Raw genomic sequence first — 24,707 nt, 5'->3', positions numbered from 1 at the left:
CACAATTAAACTCTGGAATTTGTTGCCAGAGGATGTGGTTAGTGCAGTTAGTGTAGCTGTGTTTAAAAAAGGATTGGATAAGTTCTTGGAGGAGAAGTCCATTACCTGCTATTAATTAAGTTGACTTAGAAAATAACCACTGCTATTACTAGCAACAGTAGCATGGAATAGACTTAGTTTTTGGGTACTTGCCAGGTTCTTATGGCCTGGATTGGCCACTGTTGGAAACAGGATGCTGGGCTTGATGGACCCTTGGTCTGACCCAGTATGGCATATTCTTATGTTCTTATGTACTGGTCATATGGATAAATATAACTTAATGGGGAAGAGCCAGTCTGGATTTAGCAAAGGGAGGTTGTGGCTTTCTAACCTATCTGAATTCTTGGAAAGTGTTAATAAGCATGTGGATAAAGGTGAGCCGACTGATATGGTGTATTTGAATTTTTAGAAGGTATTTGATAAAGTCCTCCTGATGGACTCAGAAAATTAAAAAGCAATAGGATAGGAGGCGATATTTTACTGTGGATTGGTAACTGATTAAAAGACGGGATACCATTTTCCCAATGGAGAAAGGTAAATGGAGTGCCCCAGGGATCTGTACTGGGACCAGTGTTTAATGTATTCATTAACTGATTGGAAAAAATGAGCAATAAGCAGACTATGAGGAATGGCAGAAAGACGTCACAAGACTAGGGAACTGGACAATCTAAGAGACAGATAAAATTTAATGCTGGCATAGGAAAAATAATCCCAACGACAGGTACAGAATGCTAGGTTCCACATTAGGAGTTACAACCTAGGAAAAGGATCTTGGAATCATTGTGGGCAACATGTTGAAATTCTCTGCTCAGTGTGCAACGGTGGTCAGAAAAGCAAAGAGAATGTTAGAAATTATTCAGAAAGAAATGGAAAATAAAGCTCAGAAAATCATAAAGCCTCTGCATAGATCCAGGGTGCAACTACACCTTGAGTACTGTGTTCAGTTCCAGTTGTCCCATCTCACAAAAGTTATGGGAGAACTAGAAGAACAGAGAAGGACAATACAAATGATGGAACAGCTCACTTATGAAGAAAGACTAAACATCTTGGAGAAGAAATGACTTAAAAGTAAATAGGTGACGGTAATTTATCCTTTCAGATAGTACTAGGACTAGGAGAGAGTCCTTGACACTAGCAAATATCAGATTTATAAGAAATTGGAGAAAGTATTTTTTCACTCCGTGCACACTCAAGGGGGTAGATTTTCAAAAAACGCGAATAGGCGTACTTTTGCTGGTGCATCAGGTGCAAGCAAAAGTACGCTGGATTTTAGTAGATACGCGTGGAGCCGCGCGTATCCGTTAAAATCCTGGATCGGCGCGCGCAAGGCTATGAATTCTGTATAGCCGGCGCACGCCGAGCCGCGCAGCCTACCCCCGTTCCCTCCGAGGCCGCTCCGAAATCGGAGCGGCCTCGGAGGGAATTTCCTTTTGCCCTCCCCTCACCTTCCCCTCCCTTCCCCTACCTAACCCACCCACCCGGCCCTGTCTAAGCCCCCCCCTTACCTTTGTCGGGGGATTTACGCCTCCATCTGGGAGGCGTAAATCCCAGCGCGCCAGCGGGCCGCTAGCGCGCCGGGACGCGACCTGGGGGCGGGTCCGGAGGGCGCGGCCACGCCCCCGGGCCGCCCCGGGCCGTAACCATGCCCCCGGGCCCGCCCCCAAAATGCTCCCGGCACGCCCCCTAAACGCCGCGACGACCGGGCCCGCCCCCCGACACGCCCCCGACACGCCCCCCTCGGAGAACCCCGGGACTTACGCGAGTCCCGGGGTCTGTGCGCGCCGGTGAGCCTATGTAAAATAGGCTCACCGGCGCGCAGGGCCCTGCTCGCCTAAATCCGCCCGGATTTGGGCGGATTTAGGCGAGCCGGGCTCTTAAAATCCGCCCCAAGCTGTGGAATGTGTTGCTGGAGGATGTGATCATAGCTGGGTTGGAAAAGGGTTCAGACCAATTCCTGGAGGAAAAGTATATAAGTAATTATTAGTCAAGTGGACTTGGAGAAAGCCACTGCTTATCCCTGGGAGTGATCAACAAGGAATAGGATCTGCTGGGTACTTCCTAATGACTCGGATTGGTCAATCTGGGAGAGAGGATGCTGGGTTTGATTGTCCTTTGCTTTGATCCTGCATAAGCACATCTTATGTTCTTATACCTATAAGGCTTGGGATAACATCCTTTTTTTTTTTCTTTTTAAAAAAAGATTTCAACTATTCTGTGCCTATACAGTGGGGGAAAGTGTTGAAAATTTCATTTAAGCTGTTTGCTGAAATGTCAGAGTCCCTGCCAACAGCCTGAAGCTCTGAGCAGCCAGTGTGGAGCAAAGCAGCAGCTGGTTGTAGCAGGTTTGAAAGCATTGCGTTACCAACTCAAAACAGGGGAGAGAAGTGACGGCCTTCCCTCAGAGCTTTGCAAGCAAACTGGGGCAGTTAACATATACACCAGACTTGGTTTGTGAGAGCAGTTGTGTTAGAGAGGCTGATAGGATTCTATTTAAAAAAAAAATACTAATAATCTTCCATCTTTTTATGAGCCTCTTGGGTATGATACATGAATGCTGAACCCCGCAGTGACTACCTCCTTTTTTTTTCCAGTGGAGAGTACTGAATGCTGTCATGTAGGATGAGGCCCATGCTTTTCACTGGAATGGTAAAAGGAGCACTATGGGGCGGGTGATGCTCACTCAGGGTAAGGGAGCAGATCGCTTGCCAGTGCCTATAAGCCCCTGATCCCATGGTGATCATGTTGAAAGAAACTCCTAATAGTTGATTTTAGGTAACCCAAATGCAGGCACTGTGTGGTGTAGGGGTAGTAAGGTAAAAAGAGGAAAATAAAGACCATTAACTGTGACCCTCGAGGTGCTCGGTTGACCTTTCTAGCCTTTCAAGGAAGGAGGAGGTGGAGAGGAGTGAAAAAAAAAAAAAGTGATCCATAGCATTTTAAATCCTCTTAAATTCCTACTGATTGAGCTAATGGGATGGGGATTCTTGAACCAAAGACTGGAAAGTGGGTCTTTGATAAAACTATTGTCTTTTTGTCAATTTACCAGCTTCGTTTCAGTGGAAGCACATGGAAGCTTTACATATAAACTATGTGCAGTCCCGACATCAAAGAATGGAGCCAACTACAGACCACTTCATGCTGTGTGTCAGTGATGGAAAGCATCGCTCAGCAGAGATACCCTTTCATGTCATCATCAACCCTACCAATGACGAAGTCCCCGAATTTCTAGCAAGAAACTTTACTGTAAGAAAGTCAGAAAATCAACATACAGTTGTTTCTACTTTACTTATTGCTGATTAGGGATGTGAATCGTTTTTTGACGATTTAAAAAAATCATCAGATATTTTTTAAATCGTCAAAAATCGTTGAGTCGCGATACAATAGAAATTCCCCCGATTTATCGTGAAAAATCATAAATCGGGGGAGGGTGGGGAAAACCGGCACACCAAAACAACCCCTAAACCCACCCCGACCCTATAAAACTAATTCCTTACCTTCCCCCCACCCTACTGAACCCCCCCAAAACTTTTTACGAGTACCTGGTGGTCCAGTGGGGGTGCGGGGACCGATCTCCCGTTCTCGGTCCATCGGCGCCATTTTGGCTGCCACTCAAAAATGGCGCCGATGGCCCGATAAAAAAAAAAAACCACCCGACCCTTTAAAAATGACCCCTTAGCTTCCCCCACCCTCCCGATCCCCCCCAAAATATTTTAAAATTACCTGGTGGTCTAGTGGTGGTCCCGGGAGCGATCTCCTGTTCTCGGGCCGTCGGCTGCCACTCATAAAGATGGCGCCGATGGCCCTTTGCCCTTACCATATGACAGGGTATCTGTGCCATTGGCCGGCCCCTGTCACATGGTAGGAGCACTGGCTGGACGCTGCCATCTTTAAAGATGGCCGCCGCTGTAAAGATGGCCGCTGCCATCTTTAAAGATGGCACCGGCCATCCAGTGCTCCTACCATGTGACAGGAGCCGGCCAATGGCATGGATACCCTGTCACATGGTAAGGGCAAAGGGCCATCGGCGCCATCTTTATGAGTGGCAGCCGATGGTCTGAGAACGGGAGATCGCTCCCGGGACCACCACTAGACCACCAGGTAATTTTAAAATATTTTGGGGGGGATCGGGAGGGTGGGGGAAGCTAAGGGGTCATTTTTAAAGGGTCGGGTAGGTTTTTTTTTTATTGGGCCATTTTTGAGTGGCAGCCAAAATGGCGCCGATGGCCCGAGAGCGGGAGATCGATCCCCGCGCCCCCACTGGACCACCAGGTAATTGTAAAAAGTTTTGGGGGGGTTCGGGAGGGTGGGGGAAGGTAAGGGGTCAATTTTAAAGGGTCGGGCCTCACTAAAAAAAAAAAAAATAACGATGTGAATCGGTTCCGATTCACATCACCAACGATCAGATTTTTTCCCCCCTCTAGCCAAACCTGATCGTTAAGAGATCGGGCACACGATTCACATCCCTATTGTTGATTCTTCCATGCTCTCTTGAGCATTGTATTGTGTGTGTGTGGGGGGGGGGGGGGGGGAGGGAATTTTTGGAGCTGTCCAGATTGAGACAAAGATCAGGCGCTCTTTTTACTGGGGGTGGGCTTCACACCAGTTTTCAGAGCATGCTTTCACTTTAAAACCTGCCACAGGGACAAGGTCTGCATGGTCACTTGCTCCTGCTTCTTCTGGGGGAGGATTGTTGTTGAAAAAAAGTATGTGCGAAGATTTACAAATGCAATCTATCTGACCTAAACACACTCCTGAGAACTCTTCCTTGCAATGCAAGTTAAAGTACACACATTGCAGAAGGACGCGCGGATTTCTAGCCACGTTGAGGGAAGGAGATTTTCAGACAGCTGATTAAACGCAAGTAAAATGCTTTTTATCCACCTAAATTACTTTGGAGAATTGTCGTCTCTCTTTGTAGCTCAGGGCTCAGAATTAAGGTACCCGGATGTGGGCTTGACATCATGCATGCTCGATGACTCGTTGGTTCAAGGCTAGTTAAAAGCACGTATGATGTGCACATAGACGCAGATAAGGGGCTGTGGCCTAGTGAGATGATGCCAGGTCGAGAAAATCGTGGTAACAAGCAGCGTTGAAGCGGCGTTCTACGCAGTTAATGGCGCAGTAAGTTTGGGCTGTGGTGGTTTTGAAATGGGCAATAGACAGTGGTAAGCAGTGTGGCATGCAATATTGTGTTGGTTATGATAATGGTAGATATAATATATCTATTTCAGATTTGTGAAGGAAGCTGAGTATATAGTGAGATGTCTGAATACAATTTACAAGAAAGAAATTTGATTAGCTGGAAGCATTAAGTATACAAAACAACAGAGGAATGCAGTCAAGTCGGTATGAAGATGTGAGAATGAATGAGAGATTGCGAATGTGAATGTGAATGCTATAATTAAGTACTTATATTTGTTAACTCCGGTACTGTGTGGATATATATACTATGTATTAATGAAAAGCATAGAGTGTTTATGGAAAAAGATATGATTAATGCAGATTAGTAGTTACTAGCGGAATACCCGTGCTTCGCTACAGTGGAGAAGTTGATAGAAACATGTGAGTTTATTTCACACAAGCTGAAAAGTAATTGTTTTGAGTGAGTGAGGGCTTTGGAGTTTATATATTTAAAATGAACATGTTATTATTATAGAGTGAGCTTTGTGGTAATTAAAAAATGTGAATTGAATATGTGGAATGAATGTACTGTGAGTTGTCTGTCACGACGTAATGATTTCTTTGTATACAATGTTTGCTGTGTGACCCTCTGGCTGCAGTATGATGAAGCTATCAGCTGAGCTGACTCTAGAGCAGGCCACGTACAGCTGGCCATGCGAGAAGCAGTGGTGCCTCAAGTCAACACCAATGACCTTGAGAGTCTGGCCTTGAGATTTGCTAATAGTTATCGCGAAGCATACTGTGACCGGGAACCGCAGGCGTTTAAATTGAAAGGGTACGTCTGATGGTATAAGGGGGATGCGAGGGATGAAAACTGTTTCCCCTCGTCCACAACCTGTGAAAATGATTGCTTCAATGACATTTCTGTGGAGAGACTTGACATGAAGTCTGGTGCCATTGCAGAGTTTTGGTGGCTGTAGATTTCTTAGTAACATAATTGGTGCGCCGACCTTCAAAATGAGATTGTGCTGAGGAATGCCTGGAGGGTTGAGACTGTGCAGGAACTAGATAGGGTAATGTACTGCATTGTCGACTTCGACGACCGAGTCCACAGACTTATAAGTTTTTGTTTCTGAGGTGAACGCCTGCAGGAGTGTGTCATTGATAGAGTTTATCGTGTCATTTGTAGAAGTTAAAATTGCCCTCTCTCTGAACCACGATGTGTCCTTCATGTAGATGTTTTGAAGATCCAGGTATACCTTTTGTGTAAGACTTTTCAAATCTATGACCAGGTGACATAAATTTGCTGGCAGTTTCACTTTGTCATCTTGTTCATGGAGTGTACCATCTCCTATAGCCAAAAGAAGGCATGAAAACTCTCCTGCCTTGACGTCGCCTGTCAGGTGCACCCTCATGTTCACTCTCAAGGACAGGACTTTCACTGAGGGCCACAGGTAAGAGGACTTGAAAGAGGCTTTAACTTCATCAGCAAGGTCCCCCATGGAACATCTGGCAGAGTATGTCTGAAGTCCACGGCAAACAGTCCACGGCTGTTGTTGTTTCGGATGTCTGGGACCATCCTATGGAGAGCCTCAATGCCGCCTCTGTGGGCAATGGTGCACTCATCCCACATTATGAGTTTGCACTGTCGGAGTACCTGCACCATGTTGCTCTGCTTGGAGATGTTGCACAGAGGTGTTTCGGTGTTGTTGAGATTGAGAGGAAGCTTGAAGGCAGAGTGTGCCATCTGTCCACCTTCCAGAAGCGTCACTGCGATGCCAGAAGAAGCCACAACAATGGCAATGTTTGAGTCTCTTTGTACCCTGGCAAGCAACAGGTTGATGAGGAATGTTTTACCAGTACCTTCTGGAGCATCTAGGAAAAAGATTCGGCCACTTTGACAGTGAATGCTGGTCATGACTTCATGACATACGTTCCTCTGCTCGGTATTCAGCCTTGGCTTGTTGTCGTCGATTGTCTTGGCCAGATCGCAGATGTTGTAAGCCAGCTCTCTGAAATAGTCGGGGTTAGCTGCAGCGTGTTTGTGTGATGGCGCAGGCAAGTCGTACTTGTGAAGTGGTTGACCTCTTATAGCCAGTACACAATCCTGAAGGAAGGTGAGGCATTTGTTTTAGATTATGGATGACCGTTCTTGGACATCATCTTGGAGAGATTCCCTCTGCAGCTGCCAACGAATATCCTCTGAAAGACTATGTTTTTCCCATAGTGGTAAGGGGTTTGCCATTTGTCAGATCACCAACATAATAGTGAAGAGCTGATGGATCCTAGGTGGCGAATGTGAGAGTGCAGCTTCCTTGAGAGTATTGTTCAAATGCGTATCATCTTCTAACAGACCGAGTGCTCGACAGGCAGACTTGAATGTGGGTTGTAGCACACCAGAGACAGTTTTAAGATAGTGAAAGGATGTGGGCCCTCTGTCCTCATGGAGCAAGAGTCTGAGATGATAGCACTCTGAATTGTTTGGGTGGACTGTGTACACTCTGCTGAGGACTTGGTCCTTTTTCACTCCTAGATAGCCTGTTTCCTCCTAACAAATTGGTTATTTTTCCAAACATAGTAGGCTGGAACCTGAGAGTACAGGAGCTGTTTGGCAAAATCATCCCGTGTGCAAAGATCAAAGAACTCCAAGAGGATTGTTTGGGGAGGATTGTGTACTTTTTCTACAACGTTGTCAGCTGTGAAGTAAATCCTCTGGCCGTTCTCCAGATGAACAGCGAGATGAACGACTGGGGGAAAATGTTCATGGATAGGGAAACAGAATATGTGCCAGGCTGCTTCAGAACTGCTGATGTAACGCCCTGTCTCATACCGTGATACCTCGTCATGTTTCTCCAGGGCAAATACGGCCTGGTCACTGCCCTTGTTGATGTATTTACAGATGTACTTGATTGATTTTACAGAATTGCTAAACTCGACGTTAATATGAGCATGGAAGGTTTGGGAGAGTACACAGTTGTAAAGGACCACCCATCTGTTGATTAGTTCGACTCCTTTGATGGTGACGGTGTGGCCATCATCGGAAAGAGCGTGCCGTCAGTACTGGGGGTATCCATCATCTCCTGTCTGGGTTTCTTTGATGAGTGGACGGGGGTACTTCTTACTGCAGGATCCTCTTACCATGCAAGGGGAATTTCTGTTTTGGAGTCCACATGGTCCATGAAGTATCGTTGACTTAACGATTTGGTGGAATAGCGGGTCAACTTCAGGGTCAGGAATCTCTGCAGTGATCACCTGATCAATGAGGTCTGGTTTGATCCAATCTCACAGCCATAGGAGGATGTAGACGTGGGGAAGACCTTGCTTTTGCCACTCTATCGTATACATGTAGCAAGTAGTGGAGCCAAAAAGGAGTACTCAACATTTTTTTTGGTGACCCCAACGTGACCCTGGCGGGGTGTTGCATTCGATGGCTGGAACAAACCATCGAATGTAGGAAAGTGAGAAGTGGTTAGTTTTTCCAAGGATATGATAGGGAATGACGGAGAATTAGTGATGAGTGAGTGAGGGCTTTGGCGTTTATATATATAGATAAGCAGACAAAAGACTTATTTGTTTTAGAAAATAAAATAAACAAGAAATTCTGGAAGTTCATTATCTAGGTACACAAATAAGTGTGGACTAAGATTTATTACCTCCATGTAATTGTTTTTCTGTTTGCCATTAAATAGGGGGGTAGGGTTAAAATACCATTTTCCAGGTAAGAACTGATGTTGATTTTCTTTCTTTTGCTGTTTTTTTAGGTTCAAGAGGGCCAGATGAAAGAACTTGATCCAACTATTATCAATGTGGTTGATTTGGATATTCCTCAGAATTACTTGACATTTGTTGTTACCCAGCAGCCACAACATGGATTAATTCTGAATGGAGTGTATGACAATGATATTGCCCGTTACAAACGGTTAATCAACAGTCATCAAAGTCATGGTCTTCCTGTACATGACTTTTCCATGGATCTTCTTGCAAATGGTATGGAAAAAAAATCTCTTAAACAGAGATTAAATTTATTCTAGCTGAAAGTATTGAAGGTTACATAATAAAAATCGCCCTATGTAAGGTGGTTGTAAATGACATTGGGTACAACATTGCTGAAAAAATGTGAGGATTAGCATATAATGCCTTAAGTGTGTTTAGTAAAGCAGAGGACAGACTAGGTCTGAGTTACTTATCTTGCTATGATCATGCATTTATTTGTAGGAATGGAAAGTAACCACTTTGCCATGTGTACCAATCAATTTAGAATTAAAAATGACAAAATAAAGTTGTTTTCAAACAGGGAAAGCAGGTACTATTTTTTTCAGGGACATAGGGCTAGATGTTCAGAAGGCCCAATGAATTTTAGGTTAGCAGTCCAAGATGCTGATTCTTGAAGAGTAACCCAGCATCTCCGCTCACCTTCCCATTTGGATCCTCTGAGTATTTCCAAGTGACCCAGATTGACCACTGTCAGAGACAGGATGCTGGGATTGATGGACCTTTGGTCTGATCAGCATGGCACATCTTATCTTCTATTCATGAGCAGTTTGCTGATTTGACCTGTTAGTTTTCAGACTAAGAAAGGGGGGAGGGGTGCACATATGGAGGCTTCGTGAGAGCATGAAATCTTCATATAAAGACTTTGGTTCACAATGGAACAAAAGCTTCTGTTCTAACAACCCCTGTTTAAAAGGAAAATTTTATAGGAAATGGAGAATGCCAGTTGAGTTCTAAAATGACCACTATGAGTACCAGCTACCTTAAGTACCCTCTCCCCATGGGGCAATATTTTCAGAGTATTGTTTGGGTTGAGTGGCACACACAGTTTTTAATTTATAGCTTTGTAGCCCCATGTGGGAAGGAAGTTGCAGCAATAATTGTGCAAAAAGAATTCAGTATTTAGTTGCAATAGTTTCTGGACCTGAAAATGCACTCTCCTGGGTAAAAATCCAAGAACTGGTGCATCTCATGCATGATGTTTCTGGGTTAGTCCTAGGCTTTTGAGGACTTCTAGGTCTTTCAGGATATGTTTCATGTTATCCTCTGTAAGCTGGCATCTCCCAGTGCATCAGTGATTATTAGGACTGCTGTATGACTCTTATCACTGCTAACCTAGTGTTGTGATGTGGCCCGTGGCTGGAGCCACAAGCCGCCTCTTACCTCAGTCGCCATTCTGACTAGGCCACAGCCTGACTTCCTCGCGGCCCAGAGGCCATTTCATCTCTCCCGCAGCCAGCCTGGAGCCGCCGACGCCACGGACCTCTGTGGCCCGGCCGCCATCTTGCTGGTACAGCAGGAACCATGCCGGATCTCTCCAATGCGGCCTGGAGGCCGTTGAAGCCGGGACCTGTTCGGCTGTGCTGCCCCCGGTCCTCTCCTGCACGGCTGTTGCCACTGCCAATGTCAGGGTCTGCCCTGAGGCCCATCTCTGCTGCTCTGTCTCCTCTCTGCACAGCGGCAGCATGGCCGCTGTCCAGGGTCCTGCCCTTTCCTTCCTAAGAGACGGGCCCGCGGCTCTTCTCTTCTTTTAAAGGGCCTGCCAAGTGTGGCCCATCTGAACTCCTCCCAGGGAGTTGCCTGCTTCCTGCCCTATAAAGGGCTTCTCCGTCAGTCAGTCCTTGCTTTGGCAAGGAAATAGTCCTCCTCGGCTACTTCTCCCAAGGATTCCTTGTTTCCAGTCCTGAGTTCATCCTCGGACTTCTGTGTATCCTGTATCTTTGTATCCCCGTGGTCTCCTTGATGTTCCTGATGTTCCATGATGTTTCCATGTTCCTTGATGTCCTGATGTTCCTTGATGTCCCAAGTCCCGTCATGTTCCCAGTCCTAATGCTCCAGGTCTGGTGGGACCCGTGCCTCCGGAGATTCCCTGCTTTTATCCTGAGTTTCCAAACTCCAAGGTTTTATCTGATTCCCAAGTTCCGACTCTGGAGGATCCGAGGGGTTTCCACTAATCTGCGCTGTTAGATTTCCTGAGCTTGTCCCGATCTCCTCGTGGTCTGCGACCAGCCATCTGGCTGTGTAGGGTGCGAAGGGATCAGTGTGGTCCGCAACCAGCCCCACATGCTGTGTAGGGTGCCTGAGGGTCTTGCTTATCCCTTTTGTTTCCTGTCCTCGTCCCAAGCTCCACATCAGAGTCTTCACTCCAAGTTCCAGTCTTCACTCCAAGCTCCAATGCTTACGACTTTCTTCCACCGTGACCTCTGTCTGGCCTGCAGCCTCTGCTACACCCTGTGGCAGGTCCAAAAGGGCTTGGAAGTGTCGGAGGACCATTCAGAGACCACCATTGCGTTAGTGGTCTCATGGGCATGAAGGTCGGCGGAGAATTCGAGACTTGGACTGTCTTCACCGCAAGGGCACACATTCTCCTTGTTCCATCCTGGAGAGCCCTAGGTTGAGCTCCATCCCATCCTCCCATCCCAGGAGTGCCAAGCCTTGAGCGTCCCAAGCTCGAGGCCGATGCAAGCTCTAACACCTAGTTCTGATCTTACTACTATCTCTCCATTGCATGAGGGCATTTTCATTACTGCTTTAACTACTAACAGAGGAATATGGTCAAACAAAATAAAGACTGATCCTGATGAGCTGATGTCATTTGATAAGCAAGTTGATGATGTAACAGGTAGGGCCAGTTTGACCTGACCAACAAGGCAAGATAGGAGGCAAAGGCCACCAAACTTGTTCTCTCTTCTTAACATAGTAGCATAGTAATAACTACAGAAAAGGACCAAATGGTGCATCCAGTCTGCCCAGCAAGCTTCTTGTGGCAGTATCTGCCATACCTTCAGGATATCCACATGATTCTCTTAAGAGTAACAACTGCCACTCCATGCAGTTATCCCCAAGTCTTATGATAACCCATAAAAATTTACTGCTAACAGCATTTTTACTAGGTGATGAGCCTTCTAGAAAATTCAGACAGTGCTGCTTGACATGCTCTGCCTATGGACTTGGATTTGGCCATAGAAGGAGTTCTGTGCTTTTTCCCCTATGCCTGCCTATTAGTACCCCAGACCATAAAGCTCAAGCCCCATGTTGGGTGTTGTCTGAATCCAGTTTCTCTCCCCCCTCCCCCTTCCCCACTGTCAAAGCGGAGAATGATGTTTCAGTTGTGACAAAGGCATCGAGGCTTATTGGTTAAGGGTAGTAATCCCATGCCTTTTGTTAGGGTAGTACCTGCTGCCACATGCAGGTTACCACCATGCTTGTCAGTTCCCCAGACCATAAAAGTCAGGGCCCTCGTTGCTTAATGTGTGAATCCAATTTCTCTTTTCCCCCTGCCATTGAAGCAAAGAGCAATGTTGCAGTTGCATCAAAAGCATCAAGGCTATTGGTTAAGGGGCGGATTTTAAAAGGCCCGCGCGTGCCGGCGTGCCTATTTTGCATAGGTCGCCGGCGCGTAAAGCCCCGGGACGCGCATAAGTCCCGGGGCTTTCGAAAAGGAGAGGGAGGGGGCGTGTCCGGGAGCGTTCCCTAAACGATGTGGCGTTTCGGGGGCGTGCCCCAGCATTTCGGGGGCGGGCCCGGGGGCGTGGCGCTGGCCTGGGGGCGTGGTCGAGGCCTCCAGACAAGCCCCCGGGACTGGAGGACGGAGCGGGGCTGCCGGCGACGCGCGCAAAGTTACGCCTGCTGAAAAGCAGGCGTAACTTTGCCGACAAAGGTAAGGGGGGGGTTTAGATAGGGCTGGGGGGGTGGGTTAGATAGGGGAAGGGAGGGGAAGGTGGGGGGAGGGCAAAGAAAAGTTCCTTCCGAGGCCGCTCCGAAATCGGAGCGGCCTTGGAGGGAACATGCAGCTCGCGCTGGGCTCGGCGCGCACAGGTTGCACAAATGTGCACCCCTTTGCGCGCGCCGACCCCAGATTTTATAAGATACGCGCGGCTACGCGCGTATCTTATAAAATCCAGCGTACTTTTGTTCGCGCCTGGTGCGCGAACAAAAGTACACGCTCGCATATTTTTTAAAAATCTGCCCCTAAGGGTAGTAACCATCACACCAGCAAGTTACTCCCATGCGCCCTTTTCTTCATTCCCATCCTCTAGCCTTTAGGGATCCACAGTGTTTATCCCATTCTTCTTTGAATTATTCTGTGGTCACTGCTTCTCATTCTGCAGTCTCCTGCTGCCAAGGTTTACCAGATGACCAGGAGCTTTTCTGGACTATTCTGTAGGTTGATGTGGGTAGGTGGGAGGGTGACAAATTTCTGTTTGCCTAGGATGTCATGAGGCCTTGTGCTGGGCCTGGGAACAATGGTGGCAGATACAAATAAGATGAACAAGTGTTAAGTGAGATATTTTACACATTTATTTCAGGAATGAAGTTGATGTATCTGCATGATGACTCTGAAAGCCTGGCTGATGGTTTCACCATCCAGTTATCAGATGGAAAGCATAAAGTTCTCAGAACCATTTCAGTAAATGTCATTCCAGTGAACGATGAGAAACCAGTGCTTGTCAAGTAAGCAATAGGTCAATATTCAAAAACTTTTCTGCACCTGACTTTGGAGTTACGTGCACAAAAGCTGAGTTTTAAATATTTTCTGCTGCCGAACACATATAGTTTGTGCAAAATTTATGTGGACAAAAAAAAGTATTCCAGGGAGGAGGCTTAACTTCACATGGTGTGTGCACGCTGTCTGGTTAATGTTCTGCTTGTATATTTGGTTGGAAAAATAGCGGTTGTAAGATTATCTAAGTACATTCAGCAAGAGACTTGTACATGTAAGTCCTGCTTAATATCTAGGGCAAATCTCTGGATAGTTTTGCTGCTTGCTAAATATTGACCCCTGATTTTCTTACAGAATGTTCTTAGTTTAAAAGTAATATTTATGTGTTTGCATGTTGCATTTTGTAGCCTGAGAGCATTGTGAGGGGCTATCCAGTGTCACTGTTGAGCAACAGATATGTGCTCATCTACTTTCACACTCTATGGGAATTCAGCACTGATGATGTATGTCAGATATTCAAATTGGGAGAAGAAATATTATTTTTACCCATTTACAACAAAACGACCTCACAATGAACTGGAATTCCAATTACCGATAATTCTCGTGTACGCAGGATTATAGATGCAAACATTTATTTTCTTAATACTAGCCAACAGAATGTAAAAATTGTTTTAGCCAACAGATGTCTATGAATATCAACAAAATAGCACTTCGATTTTGCACAGAGTACAAATTGTACACTGCTAGTCTCTTCCTTTAATGGATGGAAAAATTAACAATATAAATGTTTTGCTTCTCCTAATCACAGGGAGCCTGATTTTGAAACCTAAACACAATACACGAAATTGGATACACAGAGATTAATGCTAGTATTTTATAAACTGTGAGGCGGGAGCTACACAGTTTATATATACCATGGTAGTTGTGCTCCGGAAGTACACACATATTTTTCAGTATACATGAATATTTCCAATGCAAAAAAACACATACTTTCTCTACCTATTTTTAGAGATGTGATTTGGCCGACCCTTTCGGTTTGGCCTTCGTTATTGCCTCGCCGCGGGAAATTTCATTTTCCCGCGGTTTGGGCCGATTTTATTTCGTCTGCCCCCCGAAATGAAGCCCGAAACCTGGAGGGGGGGGGGGGCAGACGGGGGGTTGTAAAAAAAAAAAAAAGTCCCCCAAACTCACCCCAACCCTTCAAATTTAATTAATTTCAATCCCCACCCTCCCAAGATTTGCCCGACTGACCCCCCCAAGACTTATCAAAAGTCCCTGGTGGTCCTGTGGGGGTCCCGGGAGTGATCTCCCGCTCTCGGGCCATCGGCTGCCAGTAATCAAAATGCTGCTGATGGCCCTTTGCCCTTACCATGTAACAGGGGCTATCGGTGCCATTGGCCGGCCTCTGTCACATGGTAGGAGCAATGGACGGCCACTGCCATCTTAATCATTATAAAGCCCCAGCTCTCGTAAAGGCTTACACACATAAGCCACCTGTTGCAAGGGCGCTGTATGATGGTCACTCTTCACATATAATAAGAGCCTATTCATATAGCGGAATATTTTTTACTTTTGTCTTTAACCTATCGTATATGCATTTGTACTTTTGTTCCAATCTTTGTATTCTTACCATCCAACTCACCAAATAGACTGGTTATTATTTACAAATAGGGCAATTTTCAAAGGACTATGTAAATGTAACATACTATCATAGCCATTTTCAAAAGCTCATTTACTCACAAGTTATCCGTCTAAATGGCAAATGTGGCGTATTAAGCTGCTTATCCAGCAATCCAGGGATGGGTTGACTTATCCGGCTAACCTAGCTGAATGTTTGGTATATCTGGCTAGGTTAGCCGGATAACTTTAGACATCTCATACAGCAGCATGGAAGCACCGGAAATGAGGCAAAGGGTCTATTGCTCCCAGCAATCTAATTTAAGGTATCAGGTGGGATCGGGAGGGTTGGAGGAAGGGGGTGGGGGCGCCGTGATATGGGAAACCCTTGCTGGTAGGTGGAGGGGAAAGGAGGGGGCAGCCTGATTTTATAATTTACGATTCACCGGGACGGAGTGTCTTGTTAATATTTTAAGGAGTTGGGGGATGAGGAGGGACTTTAGAAGATATTTTGAGAGGGGGGGGGGGGAGAGGAAGGCCCTCTGTAATTCATTTTTGACAACGCTACTTAGCCGGATATCTTTAAAGATATCCACTTAAGTAGCAAGTTATCTGGCCGCATGAGGCCGAATAACTTTAGAACCAAACCAGATATATTCAGACATAGTTGGTTAGGTTTTAAAGTTATCCGGCTACACGTAGCCGGATAACTTTAAGCAAGTATATCCCACTGAATATACAGGAGAAGTTATCCTGCTAACTCTAACCTAATCACTTGTCCACTAAACGGCCTACTGAATGTTGGCCTTTATATGTATAAATACTTACAATCTGCCTCATATCTTAACGATATCTGTATTTTGCTGTCCTTCATGTTCAGTGTTCCTCATTGGTATTACATATTTTGATTGTAATTTTGACTGAAACATGATTGTAATCTGCCTTGGGCCTATCTTAAGAAATGGCAGAATATCAAATGTTTACAAATAAAGAAAAAATTAAAATGTTTAATATGAACCTAAAATAGCTTTTTGTGCAAATCTTAGTTTTAAGCATTTTCTTAAATAACATTAGTTTTCAAAGCTTTGTATGTAAGTCTTCTCTTTATTTCATTATTTCCTTCCAGCATCTTTTTGATTCACTTTCAGTCTTCCACTTCTGTCATCCCACCTGTCTTCCCCACTCTTTCTTCCTTTCCATTTCCTCTTCTGACTCTAATCCCCACAAACCCCTGTGACCTCCCTTTAACCCCCCTCTCTCCCTACCCTCTATCCAGTCTACATTGCTGCTGCCGCCTCCCCTATATCCCTTCCCATCCTCTCTCCCCACCCCCTAGTCATTGGCTGCCTCCCCCTCTCCCCACAAGCTGCTGGCCTCCTTTTCCTCATCCCCTCTCTCACCCATTTGGTAACCATTTTCTCTTCACTGAGCCACTGTCTTTTTGCTCTACCCTTCCAAGCCTCTGGACTCAACCTCTCCCCATACTTCAACCACTGACTACCTTTCCTCCTCACTGAGCAGCTGGCTTCTTCTCCTCTCCCTAGTGACTAGCCTCCTCTTCTTCCTACATTCTTCCAAGCTGGTTGCCCCCTCTTCTAAGCCACCAAGCTGTTGGCCTCCTCCTATCTCTCCCTCTTCTAGTCTCAGCCACCAAGATGCTGGTCACCTCCTATCTACCCCCTCCTCCAGCCTCCTCTACTCCACCAAGAGGCTGGCCACTGCCTCTTTTCCTTTCTTCTCCCCACCAGCTGCTAGCCTTTTCCTCCTCACTATCATCTGCACCGTCGGCACCACGTGGCTCTCAGGAAGCAGAACCATATGGTGGCCAGGCAGTTCAAAGGGCCTGATTTACTAAGGTTTACCTCTCATTCTGTGTCTATGGGGGAAAAAGAGCTTAGTAAATCGGGCCCTAAGTTAAAGAGTAGCAGTGATGGCCACTGTTGATGCCAAAACTGAATAGGAGATTAGAGAGAGAAAACAGAATTAACCCGGCGGCTTGGATGAGGTAGACCAGTGACTGAAGAAGTGGCGGGGAAACAGCAGGAAATAAAAGAGGGTTGGGTTGTGCTGGGGAAGGAGAAAAGGCACCCAGCGACTGAGAGGAGGAGGAGGAAAGCAACTGGGGTCAGAGGTGGAGCAGGCAGCCAGTTTCCTGAAATGTTGCAGCAATAGCAAGGAACCTGGAGCCCTGGGGCTTGGCTGGGACTGGTGGCCTTAATTAACCATTCTCACCCCCTTGCTTCTCCCATGCTGCACTTGTGAGGCAAAACATTTATTATTTATTTATCGAATTAATCGATCAAACTTCACAAATTCCTATAGCCCTGGCTCTTTCTTTAACATGAGACAAGCAGACGCTTTTATATAAATCTTCGCTTTTACCACACTGAGTATGAGTTCATTGCGGCAAACATGGATTCCCTTTATGTGTAATCCATGTATTCTTGCATCTCCTTACACAAATACAAGAAAACAAATACCAGTAATGCAACTCAACACAACTTTATTGAACTGACTAGTGCTCAAGTAATAAGAAACGGGAATATACTGTACATATATACAGTCGAATGGAAACAGAAACCAAAAGTATCAAGAGTTCTGGCTTAAAATCAAAATCTGGACCAGTAGTAAAGTTACACAGGTAACATGGCACACGTTGCCATGGTCAACCTTGCAAAATTCAGGGGCTATGCACATAAGTCTTGGCCCTGGAACGCCCATGCCCTGCCCCTTTTCTGCCTCCTTATCCTTGCACAATCACAGGTATGTACGAGTGTACTTCCTGGCTTCTTAACATTTGTGTTGCTCGCATGCGACCCACATACGCGGCTATGGGGCCGTTTTTGAGCGAGCAACACTTTTAAACTCTACCTGTTAGGTTCTTAGTTGGGTCCTTCAGCTAAAAGATATGTTTCTAGTAATCCCTACATGAATGCATCAAACCTGAAGATTGCTTTACTCTCAACTTTTGTTCTAAGTTTTTCCCTGCAGCTATTATAATTTACTGCTAAACAAATTGTTATGTGTGTTTACGATCTGGCAACCATCCTTGTCAGTTATGATTATGTCTAAAAACATTCATTGCTGCCTTTGTACCTCATCTTTCTAGCTCATATTCTTGCGGGATTCTCTCATTTTTCTTCTCTTTTGCAGGAAAGATGAAGTAGAGGTGAACATGGGCGAAATGTGCATTATTTCTAGTGCAGTTCTGTCAGCGGAGGATGGAGACACCCCCAGGGAGAGAATTCATTATGTGTTTGAAAGTGTGACAGAAAACGGGCAGCTCCAAAGCAAAGTTAGTGATCTGGCAACCCAACCCAAGAGCTGCAAATGGGGCAACTGTTGCATATTAGTTGGTTTGGGTAGGAGAATGCATGAATTATGCACTGTAAATGTTGGCTACCAGGTATCAGGTTATTATTTTTTTTATTTAAATTAATAAGAAAGAGAAAACTTTATCATGATAGTGTGTCTAAAGCACTTACATTCTTCTGTTTAACCTTGCTGGGCTCTTCTAATTTAGCAGATCCCATATTTTTGTTATGTTCACCGGCTTCACTCACCCCTCGCCGCCCACTTGAGGCAGCCCTCAGTTTTCCTGGGGAGCAGCTGCTGACGCACATCGCCCCAGTTTGGGCCCTCCGAAGCTCCCGCCTGCGTGGCGGCCGAGATGCCGCCAACCTCCTCTCATGACTGGGCCCTCCCTTGGCGCTTATGCGCACCACTCCACCTCATTTAAAGGGCCAGCAGTGGGAAAGGGTGCTCGACCCCCACTGATGAAATCGGTCCTGCCGGCCTACTTAAAGGCCACTTCTGGCTCCAGCAAACTGACTTGGCAACGTTTCCCATGTTCCTGTCTCAGTGTTCCTGTTTCAGCGCTCTTGCCCCAGCAGTCCTACCTCAGCGGTCCTGTCCCAGCATTCCTGTGGCAGCATCTTTGCTCCAACACTCTGATTCCAGCTCTCTGGTCTCTGTGCCTCTCTGGTCTCAGTGCCTGCCCTCGCTGGATTCTTCTCTGGCTTCGGATCTTGGACCGCACCTGATCACCATCCACTGCGGTCCACCTCGGACTGAACCTGACCACCTCCTACTGCTGCCTGCCTCAGACCGGACCTGACCACTGCCTAATGCTGCCTGCCTCAGACCTTGGACCGGACCTGACCACCGCCTACTGCTGCCTTCCTCCTTCCTCACGAACTGGGCTTGGCCTGCTTCTCACCCACCCTGGGCTCAAGGCCCCGTGACATCTGTTTCTCCTGGCCGCTCCCCCGGGACCAGCCAGGCAGAGGCCCACCTAAGACCAACCAGCCCCGCACCCAAGGGCTCAACCTGCGGGGAACGAGGGCTGGTAGTAGCGAAGCCCCTGCTGCCCTCTGCTTCCCGTCCGGCCTCACCTCCCGACGGTGGGGACCCGTGGGGTCCATCCCCACAGGTAGCGCCAATACTACCTCGGGCCAAGGGTCCACAATGCCTAATAATTTTGCAGTGCAAGAGGGATCTAAAGCAATCACCAAGATGAAGAAATGAAGCAACCAAGAGTGATATACCACAAACCATTATAAAGGAAGAGGGATATTCCGAATAAAGTTATTCAACCACTTTTAACCGGATAACTTTCAAACCTAACTGGCTATCCTTGAATATCTTAAGGCTTAACTGGCTATATTCTACAGAATATGACTGAATAAGTGGCAAGTCTTTATAAAAAATGAGGCACCTGGGTCTATCGGCCTGATCTCCAGCCCACCCATTCCATGTTCTAAAATGTACCCTTCCCCACCCCGCACCGCTTCCCGACCTGCATCCCTCCAAATCCAGTCATAAAAATGAAATAACAATGGGTTGCTGCTGACCTCCCCCTTCTTTATCCCCTCCCCAGTTAGGCACTAGCTTATTGCCCCCTCTCTCTCTCCCTCTCCCCATGCAAGGCTATAGGAAACAATAGGTGGACTAGGCAGTTATGGGGGCAGCGTGGCGATTCCCTATCCTAACCCTCTCACCCACCTTGGTACCTTGATTTACCTCGTTCTGCGATGGGATCAAAGTGCGCTGCAGTCTCGGCAGTTTCCAGTATTGCTCTGACAGCAGTGCTGGAAAGTAAAGCTACCAGCAGTGTTTCTTTCAGAGATTCTTCTGCAGTCTGCTCCTACCATATCGATTTCATCTCCTTCATGCCCGCGCGGGCCCGTGAGAAGCCACTGTTTCTTCAGGCAACGAATCGCCGTGCTGTCTCCATAACTGCCTAGTCCACCTATTGTTTCTTATAGCCTTGCATGGTATTCTGTCTTCTACATGGTATTTAGCATTCACTCGCAGGTGGCACATTTTTTAATATCTGCCTCCAACTTATTATTGCCTCTGAACAGGTATTAACATTTAGCTCACACACACTATCAACTAACACTGAGTGAGTATGAGTGTGTGTGTGTGTCACAGAGTGAGAGAGTGAGAAAACATGTGTGTGTGAGAGCATTTGGGAGGGAGTGAGTGAGGGCGCATGTACATGAGAGAGTGTGTGTGTGTGTATTATAGTGTATACAAGAGAGAGAGGAAAAAGTCTGTGTACAATAACCCCCTCTTCCCGCTGATCCACGACAACCCCAGGGCATCTGGAAATCAAATGTTCTAAAGTATAGGGGAGAAGAAAACATTCTGGTGGTGATTTTTGTTTTTCACCAGGATAGAGATAATATCCTGTTTTTTCGTAAGGGTAATGTTTTATTTTTGGGTGAAAAAATATGGGCATTTTACGACCCGTGTAAGGTTTCACGTGATCTGAGGAAAACGTTTCTTGCAATGTGGAAAGAGGCCCATTCCACTGGGGCCTTTTTTGTTGTTAAATTTCCTTGTAAATGATTGCTTAATTTTGCTGAAGCTGTGTTTGGTTTTTTTTGGAGCCATCACAATTGTGTCATTTGATTAATCATATGAAATCTGGGTCATACCTGTAAAGTCTGGTGGCATGCCAGCTATATTCTGCCTTAGGTTCATAGTTTTTTTGTAGGGAGTGATCCTCCTCTTAGGTTTTCATTCTTGGAGCCTGTTAGAGGGCTTTGGATATGTTTTGTTTTTATTTCATTATTTTTATTGTTTGATAAGATGCTGGATTATCTATTCAAGTTTATTCTTGATGTAGAATGTTAAAATTCTAAGAACGTTTTTTTTTTTTTTAAATTCCCAGGTATGGAGATCAGAAGATCTATTTTATTCTTATCAGTTTTGATTATTAGGTGGTATTTGATGTGTCTGCTGTTTTGAAATATTTTATTGGTTTGGAAACTTTGTATTCATTTTTATTAGTTTTTAATTATTGGATGATATTCTCTTGGTCAGCAGTTTTGAAATTTCATTTTATTAGAATGGTTTTCCTATTGATGTTTTATAATTCTTTATTTTATTGTTCATGTTTTATGAGGAATGAGGTTGTTTCTGTTTTTCCATTGTTGCACTGCCTAGAGTCTGGAATGTTGCAGTTCCCAGTTTAGCTTTTATCTGCAAACTTCTATTTATAGTTTATAGTCTCTTTATTCTATATTTGGTGTGGGTCTGACTGTGTTCTGCATGTGTGACTGAGGTGAGGTATTCTGCTAGCAGATAATTTCTGTATAGGGATCTATAGCAACCTGATTTATTCTTTTTTTCTAATAGGACCTGCATTGGTATTTTAGGGTTTCGTGTACTATTTACAGTGTTCCCTTTTCATAGGTAGGGTTGTTGCTGCTTGAGTGCTGGCTGTTAGTGCTGTAGTTTTGGTAGTGGAGATTTATTATATTATAATCGTAATTCAGTTTACTCATGGCTTTCTGAGAGCCAAGACTCCACCTAACATGCATGGCAATAGGCCTAATGCCATATGAGTTACAAGTGTCTTTTTTGCAAGGTTTTCTGACTGGCACCAGAGCAGTGCATGTAAATATAATGTGACAGGCCACCCCAAATGGGCTCTATGTTACTAGAGTGTAGCCTGGAAAAGAGTCTGGGTGGGGGAGGCCTTTTACTTGTTTCTGGGACTTTCTAAATGATTTGGTAAAAATTACAAAGGTTTGCAATTACTGTGAGCAACCAAGGGATGGCATAGGGAATGGCATTGGTGAAAGAGTCCTGTATATGTAAGCCAATGGAAGTTTATGAAGGGAATTTCTAATGGGCTCTACAGAGTGTGTCTCCTTTAAGGGTTAAGGGGAAAAGGGAAATAAATTGAGGACTATATCGTGCTGGTTTACTGTTTGGCGGGAGGAGTTTTTAGAGGAAACTGCCAGCTGCAGGGCCCTCATTGGAGACTGAGAAGGAGTTTCTTCTCATGGGGAAACAACTAGGCGACCCGGACTGGGTCTCAGAGGAGGAGCATTTTGTGACCCCTAGTTCTACTGTCTGCTTTCCAATGGAAAAGGTGGAAGTTCATGCACCATTAAAACTTTTTAGGTATCCGAAAGTCTCTATCATATCTCCCCTGCACTTCCTCTCCTCCAGGGTATACATATTTAGATCCTTCAACCTCTCCTCATAAGTTTTCCGATACAAACCCCACACCATTCTGATTACCCTTCTCTGGACTGCCTCGGTCCTTTCCCTATCCTTTTTGGGATACGGTTGCCTGAACTAAACACAGTACTCCAGGTGAGGTCTCACCAAGGACCTGTACAAGGGCATTATCACTTCTTTTTCCTGCTGGTTATTCCTTTCTCTATGCAGCCCAGCATTCTTCTGGTTTTAGCTATTGCCTTGTCACACAGCTTTGCTGTCTTCAGATCGCCAGACACTATCACCCCAAGTCCTTCTCCCAGTCCGTGCACATTAAACTTTCATCCCCCATAACATACAGCTCTTTTGGATTACTGAACCCCAGTTGCATGACTCTAGCACTTCTTGCATTGAATCCTAGCTGTCAAGTCTTCGACCACTCTTCAAGCTTTTCATTCTCTCTACTTCTTCAGATGTGTTCACTCTGTTGCAGATCTTAGTATCATCCACAAATAGACAAACTCTTCCTTCTATCCCTTCCACAATGTCATTCACAAAGATATTGAACAGAGCCAGTCCCAAAACCGATCTCTGCAGCACTCCACAACACCATTCTCTCTTCAGAGTAAGTTCCATTTACCATTACACACTGTCTACTGTCAGCCAATCAGTTTGAAATCCACTTTGGCGCTGACTTCCAAGCTTTTCATTTTATTCATGAGCCTCTTATACAGGACTGTATCAAAAGCTTTGCTGAAATCCAAGTAGAGTAAATTGAGTATTCTTCCTTGATCCAATTCTCTATTACCCAATCAAAAAACTCAATCAGATTTGTTTGACAAGATCTTCCCCTGGTGAATCCATACTGCCTCAGATCCAGCAACCTATTGGAGTGTAGATAGTTACTGATTCTTTCCTTCAACAGAAATTCCATTAATTTTCCCACCACAAGGTGAGGCTGACTGGCCTGTAGTTTCCAGCCTCCTTTCTGCTACCACTCACGTGTAGCGGGATCACCACTTCTCCAGTCACATGGCACCACTCCCAAATTCAGGGATCCATTGAACAAGGTCGTTTAGTGGACCCACCAGCATATCTCTGAGCTTCCTTAGTATCCTGGAGTGTACCTCAACCAGCCCCATGGCCTTGTCCACTCAGTTTTCCTAGCTTTTTCCCTACATTCTCTTCTGTAAGCTGAGTTTTGTCCACCCTACTCCTTTCTACAGTCTTATCAACCAGCAACAATCCTTCTCCAGGGTCTTCTTTAGTAAACACCAAACTGAAGTATTTGTTTAATATTTCTGCCATTTCTTTCCACACATTGCTCCTTGTCATCTTTCAATTTCACTCTACTACTTCAGGCCTCCCTTCCTTCTCTTATATATCTGAAAAATGTTTTATCACCTCACTTTACCTCTTTAGCAATTCTTTCTTCTGCTTGACCTTTTGCTTTTCTGATTTCTTTCTTCATCTCCCTCAGTTTCACCAGGTATTCTTCCTTGTGTTCCTCTTTTTAGGATCCTTTATACGTCGTGAACATGGTTCTTTTTGCCTGTATTTTCTCAGCCACCTCCTTTGAGAATTAGATCAGTTTCTTTTTCCTCTTACTTTTGTTTGCTTTTCTAACATATAGATTTGTTGCTTTTGTAATAGCTCCTTTTAATTTGGCCTACTGCTGTTCCACCGCACCCATTATCTCCCATCTTCTAGTTTATCCTCCAAGAACATTTCCATTTTGACAAACTCCGTATTTTAGAAATTCAAAACTCAGGTCTTCATGTGATTTCTCTGTATCTTATTTGTGATATCAAACCATACCATCTTCAGATCACTGATGCTCAGGTGGGCACCTGCCCGTATATTAGAGACATTATCCCCATTTATGAGCACGAGATCGAGTATCACATCTTCCCTCAGGGGTTACATTACCATTTATTTGAGTAGAACCCCTTGAAGGGCATCCAATATCTCTCTACTTCTTGCAGATTCCGCAGAAGGGATGCTCCAATCTACATCCCACAGATTAAAATCTCCA

The 24,707-nt window shown here is 45.4% G+C and overlaps 1 protein-coding gene across 2 annotated transcripts in view; it reads left to right on the top strand.

Moving 5' to 3' along the window:
* Nucleotides 1–24,707, top strand: part of FREM1 (FRAS1 related extracellular matrix 1) — a 303,886-nt gene that overhangs the window by 114,600 nt on the left and 164,579 nt on the right. For both annotated transcript variants that reach the window (XM_029605792.1, XM_029605799.1), the window contains exons 18-21: nucleotides 3,086–3,282; nucleotides 8,922–9,147; nucleotides 13,461–13,605; nucleotides 18,365–18,506. In XM_029605792.1, coding sequence (XP_029461652.1) covers nucleotides 3,086–3,282; nucleotides 8,922–9,147; nucleotides 13,461–13,605; nucleotides 18,365–18,506 — 710 coding nt within the window. The remainder of the gene's footprint in view (nucleotides 1–3,085; nucleotides 3,283–8,921; nucleotides 9,148–13,460; nucleotides 13,606–18,364; nucleotides 18,507–24,707) is intronic.

Source organism: Rhinatrema bivittatum, chromosome 1 (genome assembly GCF_901001135.1).
Source record: "Rhinatrema bivittatum chromosome 1, aRhiBiv1.1, whole genome shotgun sequence".
Classification (NCBI taxonomy): domain Eukaryota; kingdom Metazoa; phylum Chordata; class Amphibia; order Gymnophiona; family Rhinatrematidae; genus Rhinatrema; species Rhinatrema bivittatum.
This window is presented reverse-complemented; position numbering and strand designations above follow the sequence as displayed.